We start from the raw sequence: 17478 nt of genomic DNA on the forward strand, positions 1-17478 counted from the left end.
TGGATACTTGCGTCCAGTTAAAACTGGGAACAAACACCAACTACTACAGCTGTGTCAGTTCTCCCCCAGCTCACATCTAGGTTCATTGATGCTTCCAACACAATCAATACTTTGTGGATTTTATCAGGTACAGATACCTTATCTACAGCATCCTGCAACACCATCCTGAGTTTCATTGCTTCGAAACTGAAGCTATTCTCTCCCCAAGATTAAATTAGCAGACCCGATGGGGAGGTTGACATATCTAGACCTATCCCTAAAACGATAGACTTTTCAGAAGTTTTGCAGGAGTTTCATTTTTAATATTTCTCCCAAGTAACTGTACTTCTACAGATATTTGCATAGAGATCAAAGCTTAAGAGTTCAGCTGGGATAAAGCAAAGGAAAAGCTTTACAATCTGCAGCATGCATATGAGACAGTGGATCTCCAAAACAGATTTCTCTTGGGAAAGGGGTCTAGGGAAAGATACTGTCAGCCTGCTCTTGTAGTCTAGGTTGATCAGATAAGCCTGTTGAATCTTTTACCTACAGCTCCTGTTCATCATTCAGTCCACAAGTCTTAAATGAACAACTGTTAAACACAGCTGCTTCTAACCAGCCCCTTGCAAAAAAAAACCCATGGACATTGATGGTATTAGAGCTGTAAGAAGGGAAAACCACCAAAAACAACTGGGGGATAAAGGAAGGAGAGAATAAAGAGGTCATCAAGTTTCCCTTTAAGTAGATTCCCCCTCCCCCTTTGGTGAATTAAAAGAACTTGGTGCAGAAATGCTGGAGTAACATATGGAAGCCATAACTTCAAGTGCACAAACAATCCTTTGCTTGTCCAAAAGGCTAAATATTCTCTCATCTCCAGGACTGAATTACAAAAAATGCACCCCGCTGTGCAGAATGTTAAATACTGCAGGAAAATCTGTTTTACTGGTCACTATGCTAATCAACACTGCTAGCATGAAGTTAGCCACAAGCCAGGTGTCTCCCACTCACTCACACTACTCAACAGCAACGTGACATGGTCTCGTAAAATGGACTTGTGTGTTGAGGGAGGAGAATAAAGCCGTATAGAGTCAGGTCCCATTCTAAATCCATCAGCAGGATGTGGTTTCTCTCTAGTGATTAAAACAAAGCAAAAACCCAACAAGTCTGAAAGTTATTAGAGTTCATTATGAAGTTGCCATTATAAATAGTTTTTATGGTATATGACTCAAAATCCAGGGGAAGCATCCGATATCACTGTGTTCAGAGCTCAGAGAGAATGCCTGTTACCGGATCATAGCTCTGCTAATGGTACAAGAGTGGTGAAAGAGGACAACATGACAACAGGAGCAGCTTCAGCCCCTGGAAAACAAGGCAGGCTTTTAAGTTCAATTGCAGACTGCTCAATGACACCAGAAAGTGGAGTACACGGGTGGGACATGCAGTAATAGATCCTAAAAGCCTATAATGTACAAACCCCAAACCCCGTAAGATAGATCACTACTTTTATATGTGAGAGAGATAACCTACATAGAGATGATCGATGCAAACGAGAGAGAAACTTGCACAGAAGTGAGTTTGCAAGGTCCCCTCCCTTTTCTGATGGGACCAAGGACTGAGTCTGAAAGCAGAATCACTCACCTAGTGCTGTCACCACCACACTGACTGGTGCAGATGTCCTCTCCACCACCTTATGCCAGCTCCCATTGTGCAGTGGTACCCAGACAGCTGCTTGGCAGAAGTAGTAGCCAGAGTCTTCCACATCCACATCACGCACTAACAGGCGATAGGCATTCCTATCTACATGGCTCAGGCTGATGAGAGTTGACTCACTGACAACAGAATCGTGGTCCATGCTCAGCAAAACCTGAGCATCTGACAAGGTATCATCAGGTGATGCAGAAAAATACCACATCACCTCTGCTTGGAAAATACCACTTCTGTCTGTTGTGATGTTGCATATAAGATCCAGGGAGTCTCTTTCAGTCACAGACACATTGCTTGTTGAGATGACCACATCTAGAGCTTAGAAATGAAGAGACAAAATTCAAACAAAAAAATCCATTAATTAATAAATATAATAATAATAATTTTAAAAAAAGTCCAAAGTTATCTAGGAATTCATATTCTGACAGAAGCTTCTGAAGTAGCTCAGTAGCCCTACCTTCAAATGCCTGTTGGATATTGAGCTGCATCATCTATTACAAGGGAAGTACACATCATCAGTCAAGCAAGGGATGCATGATGAGGCCAGGGGGAGAAAGGGAGGGAGAACAGGGTTTTTATAACTCAACAGCAACTAGTCCATGAAGGCTTTATCCCAATCACAGACTGCATGTCAACTTTGCACAGCAAGAAAACATGTGCAGGTTTTCCCATTCTCACAGGAGGGTCAAGGTGTTCTGGGACTATCCCTCAGAAGAACAACTGTCCACTGAAATCACTAGGAACTACATCAGAACTCCATTTGGTTTCTGCTGAAGTGCTTTTGAGCTCCTCCAACAGAACAGATTTGGATGAGAGGCAGCCACAGCCACATGTTGGGAGTCCTGACTGACCTCAGGTGTGTTACAGAAACATGAAATGGAAGCAAGCAGAAGGCAGCAATACTCCCTGTACTGCCGATCCCTCCACTTACTGCTCTGGCCAACAGAAACTGCGGACTTTCAAACAATATCAATAGCCACCTAAAGTGCATTTTAACAAACTCCACTGGCTAGTGAGTATTTTTTATATACATCGCACATATGGTCATACCAAGTATTCAAATGGGACCTTTTGCATTCTGTAGGTTACCAGGCTGGCCACAGCTTTATTAAAGCAATCCATGAGATTGAAGTGTCAAGACCAGAAGCAAAAAAGCTGGAGTTAGTTACTGGTGAGAGGTGAACCAGGGTTGCTGTGTATGTTGTTTTCTAAACCTCAGTGCAAATCATTCACCAAGTTACCTGGCCACCACATGTCTTCACTTGCTCACTCCTTCACTCCACATTGCCTAAAGATTAGATTTGGATCTCAGTGCAACACCGTTCCCACAGTGTGTAATGCAGCTGCTCTTAAAAGTCTCAACTGAGGCCAGTAGACAGGGCTGCTACAGCAGCGGCTCTTCTCAGCAGACCTACAACCATGTTCATGAGCAAAAATATAGATTCCTGCCTTAAACAGGCAGCTACATCCCTGGTGCAGATCTGTGACTTCTGTGTAAAACCCTGTTCTACTACCTAATAGGTACCCATCAGTAAAAGCTTTCTAGAATTACCATCAGGTATAAAGGCCAGAGCCAAACTGAGCAGCCACAATTACTGTCAAGAAAACCCAGCAATACTCATCTCATCGCTCAGCACCTGACAGCACAAAGCAGTCAAACTGAACAGAGAGCAGCAAGCCCCACCCAAGTGGTAAAGAAAAGTCCACTATCTGATGAGTATCTCACTGGGACTTCCCTCACTGTCTCATCATGGGATCGCAGTCAGCAGAAAAGGCTAGTTACTTTGACAGACTAATACCAACACACGAAAGACGACTGATCTGCAAGGTCAAGAGCAGTATTTCATGAAAACAAAAGTGTTCTGTGGAGAAATAGTGACAAGCATGGAGAATCTGGCAGTGTATGCATAGAGAGGGACTCCATGAAAGTTTACCCTCATGTACATTCTCAGCACTCCTTTTTTGGTTACAGACATGTCCGAAGACCTTACTTAGAGTTATATACCTGTTGTACAAGGCACTGTTAAAAAAAAGACATAGGAGAACAAAGTCAGGCCCAAAGACATCATGATTTTAGGAGGTGAAAGTGATGGGCAAGTAGACAGAAGAGCAACAACAGGCACGTACACACAGAGTTACACAAGTAACCTGTGCATGGCTTCCTTTGTTAGATATATTAATTCATCTTTTAGGGGTTTTGTGGGGTTTTAAGTTTGGGGTTTTTTGTTTGCTTGGGGATTTTTTTAAGTTTATTCTACAAATTCAACCCCACAGTATACAGCAGATGAGAATGAGGGAAGTGCAGCAACCAAGCGTACCATTTACAACTCAAGTTCATTTTAGCATGCAAGTGCAGAGGTTTTAGATGTCAGCACAAGATGCTCTACAAGTCCTACAGGATGTGTGGGTAAAAGTTTCCACAGCATTTTGGTGGAGAATAACCTATCCCATTTAGCATAACCTAAAAAAAAACAAACCCTTCATGCCCCTGACAAAGTACCAGTGCTTCCAATGACTGAGCTAAAAATGACGGCCAAAAAAATCCTAAATAAAAAACTCCACAAACAAAACCACATTACCACCCAAACCACACAAAAAACTGCACTATTACTGCTCCTGGCCATCCTCACCCTGTTTTCAGCCATTGATTAAACCCCACCTACTTAAACCAAACTCTCCAAAAGTGTGACAAAACAGAGAATTACAGCTCTTAATTAAGCAAACCCTGCCTCGGCAGAGAGCACCTGCAAGCTTTACTGTGTAACAGACACCCTGAAAGAGAGGGGACAGATTAGTCTGTGAAATTTGACAGGATCAAGTACCACCAGGATACTAAAACTACATCCAAATGAGCCAGCCAAAAACCCAGCAGTTCTGGGTTCTCCCTATGGTGATTAAAGGATTACAAAAATGAAGAGATACCCTTACTGTCTGAACACTTCTAAAATATCATCATAATCTCACATTTCTGAGGGATCATCACTGCCAGTTTTTCCACCTCTTGAGTGACAAGATGCATCACCCCCCACTTTCCCTCCTCCAACTAGCAGTGGTAATGCTAATGCAATTAAATGCTTAGTGCATCTACTCCTGAAATGCATATGGGCAGGGATATCTGGATATCCTCAGCACAGCACTACATGTATTTTTGTCTTCTTAGTCAAGCGTGCAATGATGTGTTTAACAGAACCATTACTGTCCTAGATCCCTGCCAACACGGTGGAACAATCAGACCCGTGGATCCAGTGTCAGTGATAAAAATCACTAGATTATTTGTCCTGTTAAATTATCACCACCTTCCTCCTTTCTCTTAATCTTTCTGTGCTATTTTAATAAACATACAGAAAAGCTTCACATCTGTCACTGAATCACAAGCCACTTTTACAGGGGAAGTGCAGCTGTTTAGTGCTATGGGGCAAGCCTATGTTAATGAGAGAGCAGAGAGAAGGTTTGGGGTGCTCAGGGATTAAATAAAATGTTTATTGAAGAAATATAAAACCCAGAAGCAATCTGAAGTGAACTATGGATGAGAAAATCTAGGTCTAAGCATCTGAGAGGTTCCAGTCAATCCTTCCATGCCATCAACCCCCTTCTCCCTACAATAAAAGCTAGAAAATGCTTGGCATAATTTTTCTATCAACTCAGATGTAAACAGGACAGCTATCCAAACAACATTCTAGGTTCTCCTGGAATGTGCCCTCATTTAGTTCAGCTTATGCAAGTTCTGCTCTCAAAGCATCACAGTCTGGACACAGCACTGCTGTAGCTGCAAGCTGTGACCCCAGCCCATCAGTAACACTCACCAGTCCGTTGGATCGCCACACTTGCTATCTCCACGCTCTTCTCCTGAATCTTCTGCCACGAGCTATCTGCCCCTCTCACCCACTCACTCACAAGACACCTGTAGACGCCACCATCCACTGACGAGGCCTGGGATATAGATAACCGATACGTGTCATTCGCTCCTGTGTCCAAGCGGATATCTCCATTGCGGTAGCGTTCTTCATAGCCGGGACCTGGCTGGAATTTGCCTTCATGAGTCAAAGATAGGATGTCCCGCCAAGTGGATCCACTTTTTATCTGCCAAGTCACATGCAGGTGAGTATGCTCCGGTGAGGTGGTGACGGCTGAGCAGCGCAACTTGAAGGAGTCACCCTCAGACAGTCTGAGAGACATTGAGGAACGTGCTTTTGAACCACTCACCGATAAGCCATCAGAAATCACTATTTAAAAAACCAAAAGACACAAGCATGATAAAATGGAAGCAAGAAGAGAACACCCACACTGACCTGTTCAGGTATGAGGCAGTAAAACTACCACAGAACAACACTCGGCCAGTCATTCCTTCTTCCACACAAATATATTCCAGGAACAAGAAAATTCAGCTGAAAATCCATTAAAGGAAGCGCTCCACTTTAAAGAAGCCAAGACAAGTGTTCATTTATCCTTCCTCTCACTTTAGTTTCTCATCCACACATCATCATTTGTATTACTTCTACCCAGAACCATCTTGATTTTCAAGGGAAAAAAAGACACTAAAAAAAAAAAAATAGTCTCCCAAGTTACTACTAAAGAACCCTAAATGAGAGAACAAAGCTAGAGCATGACTGCAGCATCGACATGCTAAAGAGGAAAAGGAAGATTACCTCCTTCGTATATAAAGATCCCTAAATGACACTAAACAAGACAGAAGACAGGTTGTGTTTTTTTCCTCAAAGGTAGCCTCGCTACCCAGAGGCTTAGGGACATTGAAGTTTTGCAGACATCTTCAGAAAACCCAGAGCTCAGTTTTCCCATTTTTATTTACATATTTACTAGACAGAAAAAAGGAAAGTGTTGTTTATAGTAAACAGCCTCTGTTTGCTTCTTCACCCCACTTGCCTTTGCTATCATACTTTCCATTTTTCAATTTTGGCTTTAGGAGAATTAAGCAGGAACAGAGAGGGAAAAAATCCAAACCACAATGCGCTCATAAGCAATAGAAACATAATGTTCTTAAGGGTACATCTATAATCAATATTGAAAACAAATTTAGAGCACACCTCACTCTTCAGAAATACCTTTCACTTGGACCTCTGCATCATAATTTCCCTGAACGGTGGCATCAGTGCTGGGTGTGGAGCATTTGTATCTCCCTTGGTCAGTTGGCTGGATGTTTCTAATCACAAGTTCCACAGCATCGTTGCTGCTCCGTCTCAGTTTGATATCCCCGTGGCCCACACGTTTTTGGTACTCCTCAGAGGTGAATGTAGAATCCCAGGTACTCACTATCCGCACGAAGTCAGTCTCCCGGGAGAACTCCCAGTCAAAGTTCTGCTCGCTGGGTCCATCGTAGTCACTAACACTGCAAGGTATCACCACCTCCGTGCCCATGACTCGAATAAGAGGACCTTTGGGCACCCTCACAACACGCCCTCTGCAGAAAGCTAGGCAGGAGAATAAAGAGAGGGAGAACACATAGTTAACAAAGGAATTACCAGGATAGACAAAAAAAAAAAAAAGTAAGGTTGGACATCCCACTCTGCAGAAAGCTAGCACTAGTAAGAGCAATATTTCCCATTAACATTTGGTCTCACTGGAGCAGGAACCCCTAAACACATAATGTCTGGTTTGGGCAATCTTTGTTTCACTGCTTATTTACTAACACATTAGGTAATGAAATCTGGGAGCAGGGGGGAGGACTAGCCGTAGATCCAATGGGTAACAGTTCCTCTACTACAGACCAAGTGCTACGTAAAACACTTTAAAAATATTAATAAGTGGTTTGCATTACTACAGTGAGAGCATAATCTTATCAGGCACTTTTATAAGACTTCTGCTGACACCAGTAGAGGGTTTGAAGTAGAAAACTAACTCTCCCCTAGCTTGAGGGCCATGAGAACAGTAAGTTGACATTCTCCAAAAAAAAAAGGCATGGTCATTTCTGCCCTGAAGGGTCACAGCTTCTCTAACACAGGTAAACTCCCTTGCCTTCCTAATTAATTTAAAAGGAAGAACTGATTTCAACACAGTTTGCTTGAACGAACTTCTACAGCCTCACCTGTTTCTATAGCACACATCCCCTCTTTGGTCTAAGCTCCAGAACACGGGAGCATGAGCAGAGCAGGCTTCCTCCAGAGCAGAGGAACACACGATGTTCACACCGTGTTCTCTGGGACTGTCTCATTAGAAGGATAGAACAACAGCAGTTCTCTGCAGAAGGCTGGCAAAACAGTAAATTATGCTCCAGGCAAGAATGTGAACCACTTAAACTAGCCAGAGGACCTAGCAAAGATGCAGCAGGAGACTTTTCTGGTTGATTTGACTCTGTAGCCCAAAGAATAACCCCAGCAGCTGCATGTGGATTTTGGCAGTTTCTTACTTCCCAAGAGAGCGAACTGCTTGGATTCATAGTTCCAACCTGAGAAACCTCAGAAAGAGAGGGGTACTACCTAAACTCAGTCTCCAACCATGAGCATCCTACTGCACCCCACCAGTTCCATACCCATAGCACAATATTTTAGCAGCCAGGTAGAACAGAAGCCAGAACAGTAAAGGACAGATCCTGCTAAAACCAAGTAGATGGCCGTAACATCAAAAGCAATTGGACCAGAAGGTTGGTCTGAGATACCATAAAGGCAAAGCCAAATTTAAAGAAATCACCCATCAACACAAAGTCCAGCAATGCACAACAGCTCTAATTCACCGGCTACATTGGGAAAGCCACTGGCTAGTGTCAACACCAACACACTTGCTGAGCCTTCCCCTCCTATCACTCTGTACGTCTTCTTGCTGTAGATTAAGACCCTATTCCCTGGTTTAGAACCATCATGCCAATAGGTACACAGGTGTGGGCAAAGAAGTTAGTCTTGTGGACAGAAACCACCCACTGGGGAACATGTTATAAAGTGCAGCTTGTCCCCTCCAGAGTAGCATGGAGAAGGATGTATTAAAGAATCAGAAAACTACACAAGCAGCTGTACACACTGAGCAAAACTACAAGAGAAAAAGCTTATTTTTATCCCTAGCTACAGTTCAACGAACAGTTGAACCAAGGACTGACACTATCTTTGCCTCCCCAGTTCATAACTCCCAGCACACTCTTTGCTTTGCAGGCTGTTCACGTGTACAGGCTCAGTCATAATAGTCCAACTGCCTCATTGCCATGACCTTCTGTATTCAACATTAGTACTTCATTAAACTTACTTGTAATGCAGACTGAGGTTAATCTCTTACCCCTTATATCCCTCCCAGAAGACGGTTATTATGTACCTGATCAAGTGATTGACTAGTCCTAATAAGAAAGCCAGACTTCCTCTCCAGTTCACGTGTGAATGGTGCAAAGAAAACCTCCACTGCCTATGTACTGTTCCACAACCAGATGTCTTTAAGGACATCTCTCTAAACACCAGCACCATATAGTAAAATCATTGATACAGGAAGAGTAAAACCATTGATACAGAAAATCAACCAACAAAAAAAATCAAGCTGTAGGGCTCCAATATACTTCCTGACTAGGTCTTCAGTGGCAGCTCCATTCAATCCTTCAAGTTATTCTCTTACAGAAAACAGTAACAGCAGCAGGTAAGCTTTAAAGCACTGCCTGATAGCCAAACCAGCTTCCAACAGACCACCGTGAGAAGTCAGCTCAGGATCCTGACTGAGGACACTCCTCACGTTGATGTCTCTCTGGAAAATACTCTCCTGTGACACTAAAACAAGCAGACAACACTGTTCTGTATGTGTTTCCAGCTATAGACCCACATACAGTGCACTGCACTAATCCAGTCGAGAGGCGACAAAGGCACGACTAATGTGGCAAGGGCTGCACATTTGTGTCTGAGATTAGCACAGACAGCTCAGTTTCTCTTCTTCCAGGGTCACTAAAGACCCTTTAACACTAAAGGAAGGTAAGGGGTGATTAGCACCTTCATAAGAGAAGGCAGGCCAAAGCAAAAGATAGGGTCCCAGGGATTGCTCAGTGGGTGTGCTCAGCACCCGTACCCTATTGCTGTAAAGCAATGACTATCCCCCTCCCCCACAGCACAGTCCCAAAAGCAACTCCAGTTTAACACAAAGTTGCAAGGATGGCAATGGAACAGGCTGCAGGAGAGAAGAGGGGACAGCCTGTAACAGTTACAATTTTATACTTTAACAAGCAGTAACAAATGGGGTTTTTTGTTAACATTTTTTGTTAGTGCTTGTAAAGTTTGTTTCTGTTTGTTACTGCTAAGACAAATCAGGATTCTCGTAAGGCAGGAGCACACAGAGACAGCATCACCAGGTAAGAGAATGAGACCTTACTGCAGAGCATCCATCTGCTGTGCACTGCCCACAGGTGAGCAGGACCACGCACAGGGCAGACACTCCAAGGGTCAGCTGCATTTCTAGGTGACCCAAGAGGCTCAGGAACTAGCAAGCTGTGGATTCAGAGTTCTGCCTTTTGTCCTGCAACAGTCAACAGCAATAGTATCCCTAGCTACTAAGCAAGCTGTTAGGTTCTTTGCTGTGCATTAGGGATTAACATTTCATGTAACTGTAGCAGAAGGCACAGAGCTACAGACACTGATCTTGGCAAGATGTGAGCTCCACATTACCCTGGCAGATAAATGAGGGGCTTTTACAAATATTTTATTCTTGCAGTGCCCTGTATTACTGGCATAGACCCTTCTCCACCTTCCCAGAGCAGTCAAAGTTCAGCTTTCATGATATGAGAGCTTCAAACTCTGTAAATTTGTTGGAACGTTTATTTTTCATGACACCTAATATATTTCACTGTTAATATAAAGTGACATGTTCTTAATGAATTCACTTGAATCCCATTTAACTGCAGAAACAGATGGAGCAGTACAGAGTAGTGTATACACTAGTGACAGAAAACAACAGAACTTTGACAATTCAGTATTTTTCAGTATCATGGAGACCACCAAAGATGTGTATTTAGTAGGAACTCAGTAACTGGCTCTGTGTCATCAACTGCAATGCTGGACATCAAACCTGCCTGAGCAGAAGATTAACGGCGTAAATACAAAAATTTTTACAGAGTTACCAGACTACCAGAAGAAATTGCAAGGAACAATTTTCCAGAAAAAAAAAAAAAAAAAAAAAAAAGATAATGGAGCCCCTGTAAGGAGGCCAGCACACAAACACAAGGGATGGAATTTGTTTCTTGGGCTCGTTAGACAGATGACAGGACTAGCAGGCAACACTGGTGCTTCTGCTGGGCTGGGCCAGAAACATCCATGCAGCAGGGCAACCACAGAGCCTTCATGGCTGTTTGTCGAGCACTTGATTAGAGGATTCTCCCAAAGGAATGCATGAAGTACTCCGCCAGGAAGACGGACAAAGTGTGGCTCAAGGTAGAACAATAAACTGGGGCCTGCCACATTAATAATAGAGAGGCAAGGTAGCCCAGACAAGGCCTAGGCAGTTTTGAGCTACCATTTGTTCCCTAGCAATGGTCCATGAAGTATTTAATTTGTCCCATCACCAAGATGCACCACCTCACTGCTGCCCTTAAATGAAATCCTTTCGAAGAGGAGAACAAGGAAAGCAGATGACTGAATAGATAGGTTGTGAAGTCCATCCGAGTACATTAGATAGCAACCTGTCATTTTGAGGATAACCAAGAAAAAAAGGCAGCAAAATTGCAGCAGGATCTACAGAACAGGTGGCCTGTTTAAACTCTCAACAAACCACACAAGGAAAGGGCTGGTGAGGATTTCCTCTTGCATTAGGGACATTGCCACAGACGAGGAAAAAGTCTCCTAGGAGCCTCATCTCCGTACAAGTTTTGCATCTACGATCTTTTATGAAAGAAAGAGATGAAAAATAATCTGTGGAGTTGCCCACAAGGCTGAGAAGGTACTACCATTGCAAGAACACACTTGCTGCTCCACCACTCTTACACAAGGTGCTTCCTTCAGCTGGCACTAGACAGCTCTAATAAGAAAACATGTTCTCTTAGCAGCACAGAGAAGGAGGTCGACTCTATGTCTGCCAGCCAAAGGCAAATGCAACGTGACATGCAGCAGGAAGCCAATTAAGGCCAAAAAAGTAAGAGCTGAAGAATGAGTAAATTGGCTCAGACTAAGCACTCAAGCCTCTGCATCAGAAAGACTTAACACACAGAGTCCAGCTCCTCAACCAAGGCAGTCACGGGAGACACAGCAACAACTTTGCTGATGCCTTTCATCTCGAAAGAGCTTTCCAAACAAAAGGTTGCTTCACTTGCCAACTAAACATTACCATGTCTGGGAAGGAAATATGGCAGCCCGTTCAAATTCACAACAGTTTATGACAGGAAAAAAATACTGCAGCCAACTTTGCAAATGGTGGCAACAATTTTCCCTCCCTGAACTCCATTTATTTTCAACCTAGGCACCGCTTTGCTGCAGCACTGTGTAAATGACAGGATGGAGCAGAGACAACCCTTCTTGTGCCACACTGGAGAAGAAATGAATTCCCTGCCATCAAAGCTGTGCAGTCGGCCTCCTATTTCTAGCAAAATCCCAAATCTTCCACTTCTGGACTACACTGCTTAACTACAATATTTGGTATTCATGAAGCCATTTTACAGAATGGAGGAAAAAAAATAATGTATTTTTTGCGTCTCCTTTTGTCCCACCAGAGACATGTCCCCACAAATCCTCTTCCTCAGTTTTGACAGAGAACTGATCAGGCTCCCACTGGGAGGCATTCAGTGACTTTCCCTAGCAAGCAGGCAGGTGAAGGGACAGACAGCACGCCACACATTCACGGGCGCTTCTCTGGGGAAGGAGAACCAAAGCATATCACCATGGGAGGCTATAATCCTTATCTCCAGTCTTCCCCTTTTCCCCCAACTCCAATTATCATCAGGCAGCTACACATCAAGAATGTCATCTGCGACTATCTGGGAGAGAAAGAACAACTTATAGCAAACACTACTACAATGTTTGAAAACCTTTTAATACTGTTAATGCAAACATTTTTTTAAAAATATATAACATGATTTTCCCAGAAGAGACATGTACACAAACAGCATGTTGCTTTGGGATTTCCTCCCCTTTTTAAACACAACCAATTAACTTTTCTATCCTACACTGTATGAGAGGAAAAGTCAGAGAGATTAAGCAGAATAAAAGGAATTTCTTTAAGTACCAGAAACGCAGCTAACTATTGAAATTTCTTTACTGGTCTCAAAAAAAAAAAATTAAAAAAAAATCTAAATAAGTGACATCTCTTACCATTCCTGCTTAACACATGACAACATCATACTCTACTTTCCAGTGCAGACAAACACACAGTAGAGGTTGGGATCTATGCTAAATAAAGTGGTAGGTTCTTGCTACTCTTTCCAAATTACAAAATTCAGATCACTCTAATCTGCAGAAGCAACCCGCACCTTACAACCAGATAGCCTGCACAGGGAGGAAACAAGGAGCTCCTTTGAGTCAGACCAAATCTGATTTCTTATGTTGAAACTGTAATCACCACGGTAGCCTAGAATCATCTGAAGGACACAAGACACTGTCCACGTCTTGCAAGCCAACAGTACTGTTACACCTCCCTGACTGCAATACTCCCTACCTAAAAAAAGAATGATAGATTTTTGTGTCTTGAAAGATCTGCAGCATATAATCTGAAGATATCAGAGAAGAGTGAATGAAAAAGTCCATGAAAGAGACATTTACATTGTTCTTTCCCAGGCGGCTAGGATTCTTTTTTTAGATAATGTAGAGCTCTTATCAGAAGGAATTAGCCTGGGTGTAATTGCTTAAAACCCATTATCTCTATCAGGATGAAGAAACGCATACTGCATCTTAAGTGAGGCCTCAGAAATGCTATCAAACTGCAAGGCTGCTGGATTGCTTTAATCTCCATACCATCTGAGTTATCTCAGAAAAGCCACATATCCAGCACTGGGTGAAAAAGCAAGTACCTTCCCAGTTGGACTCCACCTATACCATGTTGATTAAGATTCACGTGAAAGGATTAAAACAACATATGCTGCAGCACAGTAACGACCTGCTGTCTTCCCCCTTCACCCCCCCTAACCCACCACCTCCAAGAAAAGGTGTTTCAAATGCACCTAAGCAAACCACAAGGCTTTCACTAGGACACAGTTCTTAATTATCACAGAACCACAGAATGGTTTGTGCAGGAAGGGACCTTAAAGCTCATCCAGTTCCATCCCCTCGCCATGGGCAGGGACACCTTCCACCAGACCAGGTCGCTCCAAGCCCCGTCCAGCCTGACCCTGAGCACTGCCAGGGATGGGGCAGCCACAGCTGCTCTGGAAAACTTCCAGTGCCTCACCACCCTCATAGTAACGAGTTTCTTCCTTATGCCCAATCTAAACATACTCTCTTTCAGTTTAAAACCATTGCTCCTTGTCCTGCCACTACAGGCCTTGGTAAAAAGTCTCTCTCTGTCTTTCTTATAAGCTCCCTTTAAGTACTGAAAGGCTGTAATGTGGCCTCCCTGGAGCTTTCTCCTCTCCAGGCTGAAGAACTCCAAGTCTCTCAGCCTTTATCCATAGAAAGGTGGTTCTGCCCCTCCTCTGGCCCTGCTCTAACAGGTCTGTGTCTTTCTAGTGCTGAGGGCTCCAGAGCTGGACACAGTACTCCAGGTGGGGTCTCACAAAAGCAGACTAGAGGGGGAGTCCCTTGATCTGCCGGCCACGCTTCTTTTGATGCAACCCAGGATAAGGTTGGCTTTCTGGGCTATGAGCACACGCTGCTGGCTCGCGTCCAATTTTTCATCCACCAGTATCCCCCAGTCCTTTTCTGCAGGGCTGCTCTCAATTCATTCATCCCCCAAGCCTGTACTGATATTGGGGATTGCCCCAACCCAGATGTAGGACCCTGCATGTGGCCTTGTTGAGCCTCATGAGGTTCACATGGTCCCACTCCTCCAGCCCATTCCTCAGGGTTCCCCTGTGTGGCATCCCTTCCCTCTAAATAAATCAACCGCACTCTCAGCTTGGCGTCACCCACAAACTTGCTGAGGGTGCGCTCCGTCCCACTGTCTGTCATTAATGAAGATACTGAACAGTACCAGTCCTAATACAGACCCTAGAGGGACATCACTTTTACTCATCTCCATTTGGACACTGAGCTGCTGGCTGCAACTTTTTAGAGCCATCCAGCCAATTCCTTATCCATCAAACAGTCCACCCATCAAACCCATATCTCTCCTGTTCAGTGACAAGGATGCTGTGTGGGACTGTCAAGGGCCTTACAGAAGTTATGGTAGGCAACAGTTGCTCTTTCCTTAGCTACCAATGCAGTCACTCCATCATCAAAGGCCATCAGATTACTCAAGCAGTTAAGTTACGCTACGGTGCATCTTTCCATTTCCAGGAGTCCTTCTACGTAGCTGTTAGATGTTTGCTGCCTTATACAGCTAGTTACCCAAGCTGTATCTGTCATTAATGGAGAGAAGCTCTCTGAAAAACTTCTCTCCCACTGCTGCTTCTAATTAGAGCTGAGGGGGACAGCCACCTGAGCTTAATAGAAAAACTAAACAGATTTTCCATGCTTCTCCTTCACCCCTTTTAAAAAAAATAATAAAACCCAAAAAAACCTTCACCAATGAAAGAACCCACCACTCCCACTCTAAAAACATGAGCACAATGAGTCACATGAACATCCAGCGCGTCAGACCTGATCTGCTCGGCCCAACACAAGTGCCTGAATGATGTTACTTAGGATAAATAGGTAGTAATTGGCAAGTTCAGATCTGGAAACAGCAGTCAGAAGTTCTTGTTATCTAAAAAGACTGGGACAGAAAGAGAATGATACTTCACCACATAAAAAAAACAACACAACCAAGCCACTACACCACTGCAGATAGTCCGCAGATTGCCTGATCACTGCCCAAAACCATCTGTTTTGTAAAAATTTCACTGAACTGTCTCACAGGAAGGAAAGCCTCCTTCCTCTGCCATGTTTCTCTGCTAAGGCAACCGCAACAGGCAGAATTGCCTCTCTGGCTGTCTCTTGGGCTACCAGGAATAAAGCACTGTTCACCTGTTCGATTCCATCCTTTTGAAGACCAGCTGAGTAGCATCTCTTTCATCCAAGCACACAAGCCATGCCAAAATGAGCCACAAGAATTTGCTCTAAGTGCTTTTGTGGATTATTCCTGCTACAATACAAGGAAAAGAGACCGGTAAACTACAGTAGAAGCTTGTAAGGCAGAAACCAGGTTGCATATGCAGTACTAATTAGAGTGTAAAACACAATCACTGGCTGCTGACAGCACAGATCCCACTGTGCACCACTGTTTCCCAGTCATGGGGAGAGGTACGCTATTGGAAGGTAGAGCAAGGCCTACAGCAGGTAGAGAGGAAAGAAGAAGCCATATAAACCTTTCCCAGCTGTGCAAAGCACAAAGCTAGTTTGTTAGAGTGGCCTCTGGCAGGCAAAGAGCTGTGGCACCACTGGTCCAAACAGAACAAACATCTAACTGGCAGAGATAATACTAAAGATCATGTTTTAGATTCCTAGGGATGTCAAAGAACTCCATCACATATGATCTCTGTTTCCTTTCCCTACCACTGACTGACAGTTGAAGATAAAAGGCTGAATCTAAAGAACTACATTTGATCAGTTTCCAAAATGCAGCTGGGATCAAAAGAGGAAGGAGAGAAAAAAAACAACAATGAAATGCAAGAGTCAACATGCTGCTTCTTCCCAGGTCTCACCTGAAATACCTGTCCCTGCTACCTCATTTACTTTCATCCCAATAGTCTCACAGAAATCAATTTTTACCGTACTCTGCCAGAGCAGCCCGTTTAGGTTACCTGGTGACATCTGACCCAAAAAGTCCAGGGACTCTGGAAGTGGTATTTAGTCTGCCACACAAGACAGGTGATTTTCTGTTGTTCTGCTTCAGAAGCAATTTGTATTGCCAGAGGAGAAGTTCAATATGTTATGTTCTAAGGAAAACAGTCGACAAAGCAGTAAAGCCCACAACTCAAAGCTGAAAAGCTAGCAGAGTTGGGAGGCAGGGCTGCAAATATTTGTAGGAATGCTGTACATCTAAAGTATCTTCACATGTTCTTTAGTGAAGAGGAAGGATACAGGTTAAAAACTGTAATACTAATTCCAACTCAAGAGGCTGCATAAATTTACCAATATTTTTTAAAAGTCCTCAAACTGGAATATAAAGAATTAAAATCAGTGCTGTTCTGCAACATCATTAACCTGCTCTTATCTGTAATCTTAAATCTTTCCCAAAGCAGGTGGAACTGAGCAGAGCAGTCCAAATCCATTCACTCTATACCGCAGTCTCCTCCGGGCAGAGACCAACCCTTTTCTTTGCTCTGTGTGCAATGCAGCACACCACTAGGATTAAACTGAACTTTCTTTGGATTTGACTGGAGAAAACAATCAGGCTGTAATAGATCATTTCTAAATCTGCATCTACATTAACTAGAATCACACACTGAGCGTGAAAATCCAAGACAAGACAAAAAAAAACAAATCCCAGGCAAGATCATGTTAAACTATAAAAGCTAATACATTTTTCAACCGGCACGGTTTTAAATAGAACATAGCATCGAGCCAAGGTGAGAAAGCTGGAAAGCTCAGAAAAAGTACTTTTGTCAAGAGACTTTTTAATGCTCATGTAGCAATATCCATGTGTTTCACAAATCTATACTTTCACAAATTATACATTTAAAAAAACAAAATCCTGGAATGCTCCCTCCTCCACTCTCCTAAAAATAATTTCCATTATCATCATCCCCTTTTCCTCCCAGAGCAGAAGATACTGATTTTTACCAGTGTGAAGTAATCACTAGTTTTCCAAGTTATCTTTAAGGTT

The 17478-nt window shown here is 43.3% G+C and overlaps 1 protein-coding gene across 2 annotated transcripts in view; it reads right to left on the reverse strand.

Moving 5' to 3' along the window:
* PTGFRN (prostaglandin F2 receptor inhibitor) overlaps positions 1-17478 on the reverse strand; it is a 72405-nt gene that overhangs the window by 36216 nt on the left and 18711 nt on the right. Inside the window, exons 2-4 of one of the 2 annotated variants that reach the window (XM_037378034.1) lie at positions 6744-7109; positions 5487-5906; positions 1618-2001 (exon numbers count right to left, since the gene is read on the reverse strand). In XM_037378034.1, the coding sequence (XP_037233931.1) occupies positions 1618-2001; positions 5487-5906; positions 6744-7109 (1170 nt within the window). Of the gene's footprint in view, positions 1-1617; positions 2002-5486; positions 5907-6743; positions 7110-17478 lie in introns of those variants that run through there. The other variant, XM_037378035.1, reaches the window with a different exon arrangement.

This window comes from Falco rusticolus, chromosome 2, assembly GCF_015220075.1.
Source record: "Falco rusticolus isolate bFalRus1 chromosome 2, bFalRus1.pri, whole genome shotgun sequence".
NCBI classification, from domain to species: domain Eukaryota; kingdom Metazoa; phylum Chordata; class Aves; order Falconiformes; family Falconidae; genus Falco; species Falco rusticolus.